The sequence below is a fragment of the Leptopilina heterotoma genome, unplaced genomic scaffold, assembly GCF_015476425.1.
Source record: "Leptopilina heterotoma isolate Lh14 unplaced genomic scaffold, ASM1547642v1 Lhet_180, whole genome shotgun sequence".
Classification (NCBI taxonomy): Eukaryota; Metazoa; Arthropoda; class Insecta; order Hymenoptera; family Figitidae; genus Leptopilina; species Leptopilina heterotoma.
The window spans coordinates 213,978-227,914 of NW_025110897.1; the positions used below are offsets into that span (position 1 = coordinate 213,978).

A 13,937-nucleotide genomic window follows, 5' to 3' on the forward strand; every position below is an offset into this window, starting at 1 on the left:
ATCCTGGTGGAGTGCCTGGACTCAGACTCTAGGGAATAGCTAAACAGCCGTATGCCTAGGTTTAGCCAGGCGGTAGGGGGTCTCAAAATTAAGGTGGAAGACAGCTGATCAAGCTGGTAAGGCTTGATAGGCTTGGGTACCTGGTCCTAGAGTGAACCAGGCTTCAATCTTTAAAAACATAGATAGACAAAATACCGGGGTGGATACATCCGCTTGGAGGGTGTATTCGGGAGGCGAGAGGGGAACGCACCAAGCTGCGGCTGTGTGCTGGACTCTCCCGCTTGGAGTACTGGAGAGCGACATTGAAGCTCTCTAAGCTCGGCAGTTGAAACTGTGTTTTAGACTGGGACAAATCACTCTAAGAGTGACGAGGCAAGATACTGACACAGTTGCTGGGCAGGGTACCCAAGGGGAGCATGCGATTAATTTGCATCATTGTAAAGGCGCTTCGGCGATTTTAGCCAAGACCTTGACAAAGATGCAGACATCTTTAGCCTTTATTCAAGAACCTTGGTTTTTAAAGGGGAGAATTAGAGGTCTGAACGTCTGTGGGGAGCTAGTTAGTTTACCACAGGAACCAGTTCCAAGGGCGTGACTGATCTATAAAGGTCTAGACGCTTTCCCTCTTTTGGAATTAACTACTAAGAACTTAACTGTAGTTAAGGCTAAGTATCTGGAAAAAAACTGAAATAAAAGGGTGGTAGTAATAGCGTCCGCTTATTTTCCGGGATCAGGGGATGAACCGAGATCTCGATGAACCTGCACCATCTAGAGAGGTAGAGAGGTTGGTAGATTACTGTCAAAGGCGAGGGCTCCCTTTGATAATAGGTTGTGATGCCAATGCGCACCATGTCGTATGGGGCAGCACAGACATTAATGACAGAGACAGAAGACTTTTAGATTTTCTGATAGATACAGATTTAGATATTTTAAATCAGGGTAATGAGCTGACTTTCGTTACTTTTAACAGAAAAGAGGTGTTGAATATTACGATCTGTACCAAGTCTTTGTGTGATGATGTGAGGGACTGGAGGGTGTTTGATGAAGATTCCCACTCGGACCACAGACTTATTACGTTTAGAATGGAATCGAAGGATCGGGAACATGAGAGGAGACGTAATCCTAGAAGTACTGACTGGACTTCATATATTGAGGACCTCAAGGCCTCCATGGTATACTTTCCCTTCATATAGAAGGCGGGAGGAGTTGGAGCTTGCAGCGGAATATCTGCGAGATTCTATTGTCTGCTCCTTTGAAAGAAATTGTGTAGTTAAGAAAACTGCCGTACAAAATAAAAAGTCTATAACTGACATTTGCTTTTAGGTTGTTTTTCCCGTATACAAACAAGCTAACATCAACCTAAAAGAAAACTACAGTTATAGACTTTTTTATTTTGTACGGCAGAAAATGGCCTCCAATGGGGGTAGTAAATGGTGGACCCCCCGTTTGTAGGAACATAGGAAAACAGTAAGACAGCTTTTCAATGAAGCCAAGAAACGTAGGCATCCGCGAGCATGGGATGAATATCATATCGCTCGTGATTCTTACAAGAAAGAAGTAGAGAGGGCAAGGGCTGTCAGCTGGAGGAGTTTTTGCGAGGGAATCGAAAGGGTACCAGAAGCATCAAGACTTCATAAAGTACTAGATCGAGACCCAATGGCAAAATTAACTACTATTAAGTTGCCTAATGGGCACTATGCCCAGGATAAAAAGGAGTGTCCAAAGCACCTGATGGAGGTAAACTTTAGAGAAGACTTTAGAGAAGGTTCAAAGAACAACCACGGTGTAGGACCAGCTAGGGACCGAAGATATCGGGAACACTGAAAACTAGCAGTCTGGAGTCTGGTACAATGGGTTTACCAACCAAGGTGCTTACTTTCCCTTTTTAGGAAAATCCAGCTCGATCTCAGGTGTTAGATTAGATTAGAACTTAATAGAAGTCGACAATAAAATTGCTCCTCACTGTGGAATCAAGTATAGTAATCAGAAAATTATAAATAGATTGATTTGACTATCTCGAAGGTAGTTTGTTAATTATCCAGAGAATTAGACTAACACTTAAAATCTAACCTACTAAGTTTAACTCTCCAGTTTTCTCTGTTTTTGTTCATTTTTAAAAAGTTAGGATTTTTTAAAAAAGGTGTGTCAATTGTGTCACGCTGTGATTCAAAGAGTTGAAATTTACAGTAAAAGTACTTCGAAAATACGTTACAGTTTATAATCCTGCTGTTTAAAAAATAAAAAGAAATTAACATTTTAATATATAAAGCTTATTACCCCTTGAAATCTGACTAAGACTTATGTTCGCTGTAGATTCAGAACTGCTTTCAACAATGATAGTTTCATTTTGTTCATCTATTGTCAAGTCACGATTTTCTGCAATAATGTAAAGTAAATCATTTATAATTAAAAAAATTGTTAGTAAATTAAAAAATATAAAAATTGTGACTTTAAAAGTATAATATAGAGATTGAATATATTTCTTGCTCTTGAGAGCAATACAAAATTTCTTATACTTCAAATTCATCAGCTGTTTTGAAAAAATTTATTTAGTTGCTTATGAAATTTTATCGTCTGTTATTACCGGCAGGTATTCTATTTTCAGTAGGATTTTATTTGACTATCTCGGAGGTAGTTTGTTAACTACCAAGAGAATTAAACTAACTCTTAAAACCTGACGTACTAAGTTTAACTCTCCAGTTTTCTCTGTGTTTGTTCATTTTTAAGAAAGTTAGGATTTTTTGAAAAAGGTGTGTCATTTGTGTCACGCTGTGATTCAAAGAGTTATAATTTGCAGTAAAAATACTTCGAAAATACGTTATAGTTTATAATCCTGCTGTTTAAAAAATATAAATTTTAATATATAATTATTACCATTTGAAATCTGAATAAAACCTATGTTCATTACAGATTCAGAACTGTTTTCATCATTGATGGTTTCTTTTGGTTTATTTATTGTCAAGTCTTGATTTTCTGCAATAATGTAAAGCAAATTATTTATAATTAAAAAAATGTTAGTAAATTAAAAAATATAAAAAATGTGACCTTAAAAGTATAAAATAGAGATTGAATACATTCCATGAACTTTATAACCTAAGAAATTGTTTATTCTTATTCTTATTTATTCTTAATACCTAGGAAACAAATTATTTATGTATGTTTTATTTATGTTATATTTATCATAATTAAGAATTTTAAAAAAAAATCTAAAAATTTAGATTAATTACACGGAAAAAATTTTTGTGTATCAGCTGTACCCATTATTATATCTGTTGAGACATGAGATTCTCCTTTTCGGTGCACGCGTTATATTATCCATTGATAATGTGAATATCTCGTTCTTATTGAGGACAATGTACGTTCTGATACACCAATATTTTCTCTATGTATACTAAAAAAATTTTGTTAACAAGCAAAAAGTGCATGTAGAATTTGTCATGTATTATATTTTTATTGATTATCTTAATTGTTTAATAATGCCCTTACGAGTTTAAAGAAGAAATATTTTTATTGTCTCGTAAAGAAAAATTTATTCAAATGGTTTCTGAAACTCATTGTTAAAATATACAAGTTCTATCAATTTTATCAACTGTGATCAATGTTTAAAGAAAATTTCACTATATTTCTTGTTGTATTAAGGGGGGAAACCTAATTATAACTTTCAAAAAATTTATTTTTAATTTTTTTAATTTTCTTAAAGTATATATATTTAGAAATTTTTTATTATTTTTTCTATTATTATATGACTCTTTGTGACTTTAAAAAAAATTTCTGCTGAACAAAAAAAAATAAATTGAAACTTTAAATGCGTTTTTCTCAAAAACACATTTTTTATGATTGCGTGCAGTCTAACTTAAACAAATATTTACCGATTATAATGAGATTTGGAAGTTTTATTCTTTATAAAATTACGAAGAATATGAACCACCATTTAAGGTGATATCACGATTTTAAGAGTGTTTTTTTGTCTAATTAGTGTAAAAAAAAATTGTGAAAATTTAAGGAAAAATTTCAAACACCTTCAAAATTCAAAATTTTTATTATTTTTACCTAAATTGAGGTTCATATTCTTAGAAAATAAGTTAAGAATGTAAGAAAATTTTTTTCTTAATTTTAGTTAAAAATAAAAATTGTTACACGTCACGCAATTCGAGAAAAAATATCAGGACCATCAGTGGTTATGACAGCATATCTGCCTTATTTCTGGTTAAAATAAATCAAAAGAATTTATAAACATTGTTCAAAACACTAAGAAAAAGTTGCCTAAATGTAATTAAATTTCAATTTATATTTCCCCCCCAAAAAAAAAATTTTTTTAAATCCATAAAAATGAGCCACCTAATGTGGTTTCCCCCCTTAAAGAAGACACCATCAGTCATTGATGTCATTACTATGTAATGTTAACGATGATAAAATGAATATTTGTTTTGATATTCTAAACTATTATTTATATAAAAAACCTCACAAATTCTTTCAATATATTTTATAAAATAAATTATAATTAAGCATTAATATAACAATTCATCCTTATTAATAAAATCAGATGTCTGTCTGTACATTGCTTAAAACTTCAAAATGTTAACATGATTAGTTATTATGGACATCAGAGATTCCAAAAATATTCTTAAAAAATTTAATGTATGTATGTATGTATGTATGTATGTATGTATGTATGTATGTATGTATGTATGTGTGTATGTATGTATGTCTGTCACAAAAACTTTGTACCCCAATCACACAAAAACATGTGAATCGATTTAAGTCCAACTTGGTAGGTTATTAGGTATTGACACAAGGAAGATTTATAAATTTACAGATTTAAAAAATATTAATTAGAACGAGAGATATTCAATTTCTTCAAAAAATTTAAAAAATCGAAAATTTCAAAATTTTTTATTTTTTATGGATTGCTTTTAAAGTTTCTATACTTGACTATTACATGTTATTTAGTCACATTATAGCATAACTTTGCAAAAAATAAAGCCCTATAACTAATATGTAAGTATAAAAATGTTTTCAAAAAATCGAAAATTTCAAAATTTTACATTTTTCTATGGATTGCTTTTAAACTTTCTATATTTGAGTATTACATGTTATTTGGTAACATTTTAGCATAATTTTGCAAAAAATACTATTCTACAACTAAGATGTAAATATAAAAATATTTTCAAAAACTTCAAAAATGGAAAATTTCCAAATTTTTAATGGATAGCTTTTAAACTGTCTAAAATTGAATATTATATGTTATTTAGTCAGATTTTATCATAATTTTGCAAAAAATACTATCCTATAAGAAATATAAAAATATTTTCAATATCAAAAAATCGATACTATAATTACTATATGAAGTTTAATTCAGTAGTATTTTTGGAGTCTCTGATTAATATTTTGACGTCAAAATAGTGCAATTCAAAATTATTTATCAAATTAATCTAATATTTTCAAGAAGTTCAGAAATATTGAAAATGGAAACTTTTTATGATCAAAATGATTTTGCAGGATGTCAAGAATTGTAAGTCACCTGTGATACAATACAAGCATATTATGCCACTAGGCAAAAACTTATATGTTAAAACGTTTTTTCATTTTAACTCTAGATTTAACTTTAAGAGATGTTTTGAGCAATGTAAAGACAAAAGTTAACACGGTGTCTATTTTTGTTTAACAAAATTTCCTGCTTTATCCAAATTTTTAACGGTTTATCTCTTTTTTGTCAAATTTAAATTTACTTGATTTTATCCATAAATAAATCTACAAATGGCTATAAAAATTTACTTATTTTATGAAAATACTGTTTCTTAAGTTCATATAAATATAGATTATATTACTTGCTGTCGTATACAGTTTTCTGTTTCTACTAATACATTTAACTGGGTATCTACCAAACGGGAAAAACTGTAGAAAGCTGGGAATATGTCGAACCGGGAATTTTCCTATAAAATTAAGAAAAAGTTTCATTATATTAATTAGCTTTTAAAAAATTGCTTTTTACTTTAATTTTTATTGATGTATAATATTTATGAAAACAGACCCGAGTCAAAATTTAAGCCCTACTTTCAGCCTAAAATTTAGGTCTTATGTTAGGTTTTAGCAGTCGTAACGTAGGGTCTACTTGCGATACAATTAGTTCCTATTAGACTCTACTATAACTCCAAAAACTGTATGGAAAATTTGATTTTTTTTAATACATTAATTAAAGTACTACAAATTGATAAATATTGTTCTCTGCATTTGAATTGGTTAAAATAACTAATTTGATAATAAAAAGTCAATCACTGATTCAAATAGTAATATTTTCCTACTAAAATAGCTATAATGGTAACTAATTATTATTTTTTTCCGGTCAAATTAAATTCCCTAGCTATTTCCTGATTTTCCAGATTGGTAGACACACTTAAATGTATTGGTAGAAACTAAAACCCGTCGAAGACGGGTACGACAGCTAGTTGTTATATATTAAAATTATAAAAATTTTGCTTTATGAATAAAAGTATTTTACAGCTTAAAAAAGTTATACATTTATGAACCTTGAAATGCTAATGACTGAAATTTGAGTTTCGGTTGGTTGCCACTATTAGAAGCCAACGGTGATCTAAACTGAGGCTGTAGTATTAAAAATCTGACTCTAACTTTATATATATAAAATTATATACTTTTAATATCAAAAAGTGTGAATACTTTTATTTGATTGGATTCACGAAAAACTTTAAACCAATTAAATAAAAGCTTCATACTTTGCGAGATTTAAATAACAACATTTGAATCTTTTTGGTGTAAAGTTGAAATCAGATTTTTAACAATGTGCTAAAGTTAAAAAACCTATTTTTTGATGATCGTCAAAATTATGTGCCACATACACGGTTTAATTTTTGAAAAATTACTTTAAATTTAGAGATTTATGTACACCTTTATTAATTATGTGAGGCATTCTTTGGTTCACAGTTCATCGGTATTTTAATATATACAAATGTAGAATTTTTTAGACTGTAGAACGCTGAATACATAAAGCTAATGTTTATTTCTACAGATTAAACATTATTGACATGGAATACCGCATAAATTTTTCTGTTTTCTAATTTTTAAATATAATTTAGCATTAGCATAGTAATTACTTTTCACCCGGCGAACGTAAGGTTAAAATTTTTAACACCTAGCGCAAGGTTGGGTGTTTTCTACTCAGTAATGAGTTCTTATTTAATTAATTCAAATTATCGAAAAATCAGAATTCTACTGGGTAAATACTATCCGACCTTACGCTCTACCAGGTTAATATATAAACTTGATTACCATCGAAAACTAGATGAAAGCTTAAGTTACTCCCAGATTCTGAGTTACTCCTATTTTCAATTGCTTGAGCGTTACTATTTCTAAAAATTTCCGAGTTATCTTTTATTACTTCTGTAAAATGTTTTGGGTCTTGTTTTTCTGAAATAATTTAAAAGAAATCTTATTAATTAGGTGATAATTATTTCTATAATATTCTTATTTTCTGTTAAATAAATAAGTCAACCGCTTTTTAAAATAATGAAGATGTTACAATTAAAAGACATAATTAAACATTTAAATTGTTTTGAAGCGTGGTAAGATATACATAGCCTAATTTTAGGATTAAGTTTTTTTATAACTTTACACGGTCTTTAAATCTCTTTATATTATTGCGTGGGTATTATCAAATAAAAAATTACAGAATCTTATTGGAATGATATATTTAATAATATGCAGAAGGTTTAAATAAATTTACTCAATCTATATTAAAAAAGATTCAAAAAATAGTTTTTTTGCTGAAATCTTTAGCTTTCCCTTAAGGGTTTATTTGTAGCACAGTTCTGATGTATCCATTTACAGTTTGTTAGTATAATCCTACATTCAATTCGTTTAAGCCAAATTGAATTCACATATGTGACCTGGTAAGTTAACTTTAGGCTCGAAAAAATCAAAGTTTACTTTTTCTGTGATTATTATAGAAGGTCACATATGTCATAAAATTATCATTCAATTTTTATTTAAAAAAAAGAACTTGATAAGAATAAGTTTTATTTTAAACGTTTCTGAGTGAAACCATATTACAATAGGCTACTTACAGTGGAAACTCCGAAGAGCGAAATAAATAGGGGTGAGACACGGTAAATAAATGGAGGGAGAAAAATGAGCGGATTCAGAAACTGAAATCTAAAAGCAAGAGCGTATAGTTAAAGTTATGTTTACTCTTTGTCCTAGCTTTGACCCAATTTTGAGATTATATTTACTGTCTGTCATATGACCTAATTTTGAGATTATGTTTACCCTTTGTCCTTTGACCTAATATTGAGTATATATTTAAGGTTATGCTTGCCCAGTGACCTGTCCTTGGGTATAAAGGGAAGAGGGGCAATTTTGAGGTTATGACTGACCTGTGACCTGTGAGTGAGGATATAGGGGAGAGGCGGTTGAGGCTATGTTTTCCCTGTGACCTATGAGTGGGGGGAAAAGGGGGTTTGAGGTTATGTTTGCCCGGTGACCTATGACCTTTGACCTATGACATATGAGTGGGGGATGGAATCTTGAAACAGCGGCGACAGCGATATATTTTTGTAATATAGGGAGATATTATTATTATATTGACAATTTTATTACCATTTGAAATATCAATCTTATCTAAGTCATTTTCAGCTGCAGAACTAGTTGTATCATTGATAATAGTTTTTGCACTACCTTTCTTGCAGTTTTTAGACTTGTTAACTTTTTCTTTTTTTTTAATTTTCGAATTTGTGGATCCTGTAATAATATAATGTTAATTATTTTGAAACGAATGTAATAATAAATAAATAAATAATAAATGAAGAGATTTATAATTTGGAAAAATTTTTATTTAAAAATGAAAAAGATTAAGAATATTTTTTTAAAAAGTGCATTCTTCCAATTTATTTTCAAAGGGAAAATTATGATCCATTAGTTACAAATTTTAATATTAATTAATCGGCTTCGAATTGTTAGAAAAATTTTTTTTTCTTATATTGGAACTAAACTGAGGGTGGCGTAAACATAATTTGAAAAAATAAATTTTTTGTGTACTTTATGGCTTAAATCAACTTAAGCCGTTATTCAAATGAACGGTTCAAATATTCTTGATATTTAATATAATTATACTACACTGAGAAAAAAATGCTGTTGAATCAATGACATATGGGTTTGATTAATTAAACAGTGTCATAATGGGTTGCCTAATGTATATTAAAAAATGTAAAAACTATATGTAAAAACAAAAAGTTTACTTGAACTTTTGGGTTTGCATTGTGTTTCTTTTTGATTCTCTGTTGCTTTTGTTATTGCCATTTTATCTCGCAGGGCTTCAAATTCATGAGTTTCTATGTTCAAAATTTCTATTCAAAAATAAAATTTATAATATATAAGAAGTATTATCATTAAAAAATATTATAAAGTAATTTTGAATAATATGTTACCATTATCATGAAAATGTACGAAACGTTTTATATGTTTTTCCAGTCGCATTATAGCATCCTTTAATGTTATCCTAAAAAGTGAAAATAAATTATTACGTTTGATTGTAAATCAAAAAAGAATTTTAAGTGAAAAGGATAATTTTTACTTTAATAAAATAAAACTAAAGGAGAAAGCACAATTAAGAAAATTTTGTATGCATGATTGTTTAAATTGTGTTAAATTGTCATTGCCGAAATGTAAAATCTGTATAAAGCCGACTCTCTAAATTTGAATCAGTGAAAAATCGCTGATTATGCAGCTATAAGTATGCAGCTGATTCAATCAGCATATATGGCTCATTTCATTTAAAATGTAAAATCTATGTCCCTTGGTAAAAAAAAGTTTTTAGCTAGCAAATGAATGTCATAAATTTGAAGAAAATTGTATTGTATTGAAAAACAGGAAAAGTCGCAGACAGTTTATTACAAAATGAAGTCTTGTACACTACCGTCCACGAGTATCAGGACGATTACACGTGTGATACTTTGAAAAAACATGCCATCACGTTTTCAACCATATCTCGGAAATAAAAGGAGATACAAGAAAACTTAAATACGGTTAGAAAGCTGATTAAATTTTGCGTAAAATAAACCATCATTGAAGTAATTTCGTTAACTATATTTTGAGTTGTAGAGTGAGAAAGAAATTTAAAAAATTATCAAATCTCATTTTTGTCTATTGACTTCAACTTTTTCAAAAATCTAAAAAAAATTTAGATAAAAGTTTTTTAAAAACACAGAAATCTTCGTTAGAATTTCAGCTTTAAAATAAGCCTTTGAAAATTAGAAAAGATTAATCCGTCTTTAATATATAATTAAAAATGTGAAGCCGTGTTTCGACCGATTGGTGCATTGAGATTCAACTCTGACAACTGGATTCTAACTTTGCACGGCTGCAAATGAGAGAGAAAGCAGGGACTAAATCATGCGGGGGAACGATAAACTTTCAAGATTCTTTATATTACTTGTGAAACATCATTATTTATTATCCGCAGCATAAATACGTCCCTGTTTTCTCTCCCATTCGCAGCCACGGGAAGCTAGAATCGAGTTGTGACAGTTAAACTCCAATGCACCAATCCAATCGTCGAAACTCGGCTTCACATTTTTAATGATATATCGAAGACGGATTAACCTTTTTTAATTTTAGAAGTCTTATTTTAAAGCTGAGATTCTAACGAATATTTTTGTGTTTTTAGCAAAATTTTATCTAAATTTTTCTAGATTTTTGAAAAAGTTGAAGTCAAGAGACAAAAATGAGAAAATTTGATAATTTTTTTAATTTCTTTCTCACTCTACAACCCAAGAAATAGTTAACGAAATGACTTCAAAAACGGCTTACTTTACGCAAAATTTAATTAGCTTTTTAACCGTATTTAATTTTTCTTTGTATCTCCTTTTATTTATGAGATATGATTGAAAAAGTGATAGCATGTTTTTTATAGAGTCGCTTGTAATCGTCCTGATACTCGTGGACGGTAGTGTATATAAAATTTGTTTTTGTGTAATTTGTTGTTAAAGAATAAAAAAACTCAAGTCTATGGTGTTGATTTTTATCAATTATTTTTAGTAATTTTTCAGACATTATTGTCGAGCTGAAAAAGGCACTTTTATTAAATTGATTAATATTTGAATATATTTTTATTTTTAACTCTTTGAGACATTAAGTTATTATTTAAAATATATTTTTCTATTAATTATAAGATTAAATAATTAAAATTTTATTACGATTTCATATCTAATCGTAACAGGATTTCCTTGATTGGATTTCCAATAATTGATGCAACGTTTTTAGTATCGGTTTCCTTCGTTGTAAGAACACGTAGTTTTTCTAAGAAGAGAAAACAAAATTAAGCTTTAAGGTAGTACGCTCGTGACAGTGAAGGAACATTCAGACCTCTGCAGGCTGTCTGCCTGCGCAGGCAGGCAACCTGCAGAGGTCAGAATGCTCCTTCACTCTCAAAAATAGATTTTGATAAAATGCATTTTTTGGCCTGACTGTACTGAATGCATAGTCGGCCCAATGTACAGACACACTATAACACAAGTCTTGTAAATTTTTATAGTAAAAATATATTTTTTTCTGAACTTTTTAATAGAAAAAATGTCAATAATACGCAGTTAATAGATTAGTTTTCGATCTTATTTTTTTTTCAACACTGCTTTTAAGTGTACCTAAAAAAGTGCTCTACATTTACAATCAAGAAACCAAACTTTACACGGGTGCTAACCGAGGTGCTAACATAGACGAGTTACGAGTCACAAAATTTTTGAAGACGAACAAAAACTGAACAGCAACGCATGATGGAAGTTATGACTCTTAGTGGAAAATGAAAGATCTAATCGACATCTGTTCAACGTGTCAAATAGGTTTCTCTTAAAATTCCCGTTTACTGTATCGTCTTATCAGTAATTCTTATTGCAATGCATAGTAAATTACTGATAACCAATCACGAAAAATAACACGGGTCGAGCATAATGAAAAATCTTATTTAGCAACAGTGCTACATCGCTTATTAAAAAAAAAATAAGATTAATAAACATATTGTGAACATTGCTCATCTCATCATCAGAAACAAGAATGATGGAAAAATTCATGAATTCTCTGAAAAAACCTGACAATCCACTGTGTACATTTCATGTGTATCATCTCGGACACTTACAATAAACAAACAATTCTATAACTTAAGACAATACTCATAGATACGGTGAGGCATTAGTTACTCCACTAAACTCTAGTGCGGCGTTGTGATCTTCGTTTAGACTTCATGTGGACTACAAATTCGTAAGTCTTCGGAAAACTTCGAGAAATTTAAATCGGCGAAGGCGATGTGTTACCAGCTTGTAAATGGATAAATTAAACGAGGTATAATTACGATTATCCATATGAACAACAAGAAAAATATTCAAATATCTACATATATATAAAAATTTACAAGACTTATTAAAATGTGATGAAATTTTATTATGTTACATAATAATTGAAATCGTTAATGAAAATTAAATAATGAAAACTTAACATAGATTAGTAGCAGTCAGAAATTAAAAAAATCCATTTTTACACTCTTGATTGCATAAACCTGCAAAAAATAAAAATTCCTGTTGTCTGAGATCGATAATTCACTTTTTGTAGTTTTTGGTACGCTGAATTTAAATCTGGCAACGAAAACATCCCTTTGAGTTAGGATTTTGAGAAAAGTGGGGGTAAAAGCCCCAAAAATCACGTTTTTGCAGTTTTTGAAAATTTCTACCGGGTAAATACGACTTGCTAGAAACTTGTGTAGGAGTCAAAATAAAGTCTGAACATTATAATTTACGTCGATATAGAGATATTGCTAACAACAAATTAAATCAGCCGTCAAAAATGATTTTTTTAAAGTGGACAAGCATAAGAATTGACTCAAATTGATAGTAAATACAAATATATTTTATCAAATTATTGGATTCGACTAGAATTAGTTACTTGGAGGTTTTTTGGGGTCGCTGACTGTGAATCCGATGCCAGATTTCGAAAATGAAAAATGATGGATTCATTATAATGGTGAACGAGTTTTTTAAAAATCCATCGAATTCGTACCTACACTGTAAAAATTTTTCGAAATTTTTCTTACTGAAAAGTTAGAAATATTTCGAAAAACGTTGAGAAAATGATTTTGCTATACAAAATTCGACATTTTTCAAAAAGTATAAAATAAATTCGAAACTTTTTCGAAATTTTTCGAAAAGTGAGTAAGATTAAGTAAATTTCGTAAAAAGTTCGAAATTTTTCTTACTGATTTCGAATTTTTTCTTTATTAGTTATGAAGTATTGCAAAATGTTTTAGAAAATTTTCTAATTTTGTTACAAATTACAATCTTTCTAAAAACTTTAAGATATTTTTCTACCCATGTACAACAAAATTTCTAATAATATTCATAAATTTTTCTTAAAAATGTTGAACTTCAAATATCGTATGGTTATTTATTTATTAAGAACAAATTCTTTATTTTTTAAAATAGTAAAAATTAATAATTAATGACACTACAGTTTAAAAGATTCTGGTTTTAAAGATTCTTTTAAAGTTAGTATTTCGTTGTGAATAAACTTTTTTGTAAGGTATCGTTCTGAAATATTGTGGTGAAGTGAATATTTATAAGTAAACATTTTTTTGTTGTGAAGTGAATTGTTTAAAGTTATTTTTGTGTGATAAAGAAGTGATGTATTTTAAATTTATGTTATGTGAAAATTATTAAATTAATTTATTCAACGAAATCAAAAAATTATGTGAAATAATTGTAATTTAATTGTAATAATTACCATACTTATTTATAATTAAAATTGTTAATTTATAATAAAAGAAAAACTTTATAAATGTATACTTATATGTATGATTAAATCGTTTTATCTCTATTTTGCACCCATTTATAATTTTTATGCTTATTGGAACAGCATTAATTAAATAACTGCAGTTAATATTA

At 29.0% G+C, this 13,937-nt stretch overlaps 2 protein-coding genes across 2 annotated transcripts in view; one reads left to right on the plus strand and one right to left on the minus strand.

Moving 5' to 3' along the window:
- LOC122499978 (transcription factor SPT20 homolog) overlaps positions 1 to 13,937 on the minus strand; it is a 166,602-nt gene that overhangs the window by 35,751 nt on the left and 116,914 nt on the right. The window lies entirely within an intron of this gene.
- Positions 738 to 1,824, plus strand: LOC122499983. The gene is made up of 2 exons (XM_043608608.1): positions 738 to 1,172; positions 1,453 to 1,824. Exons 1-2 carry the CDS (start codon positions 738 to 740, stop codon positions 1,822 to 1,824), a joined length of 807 nt encoding a protein of 268 aa, XP_043464543.1.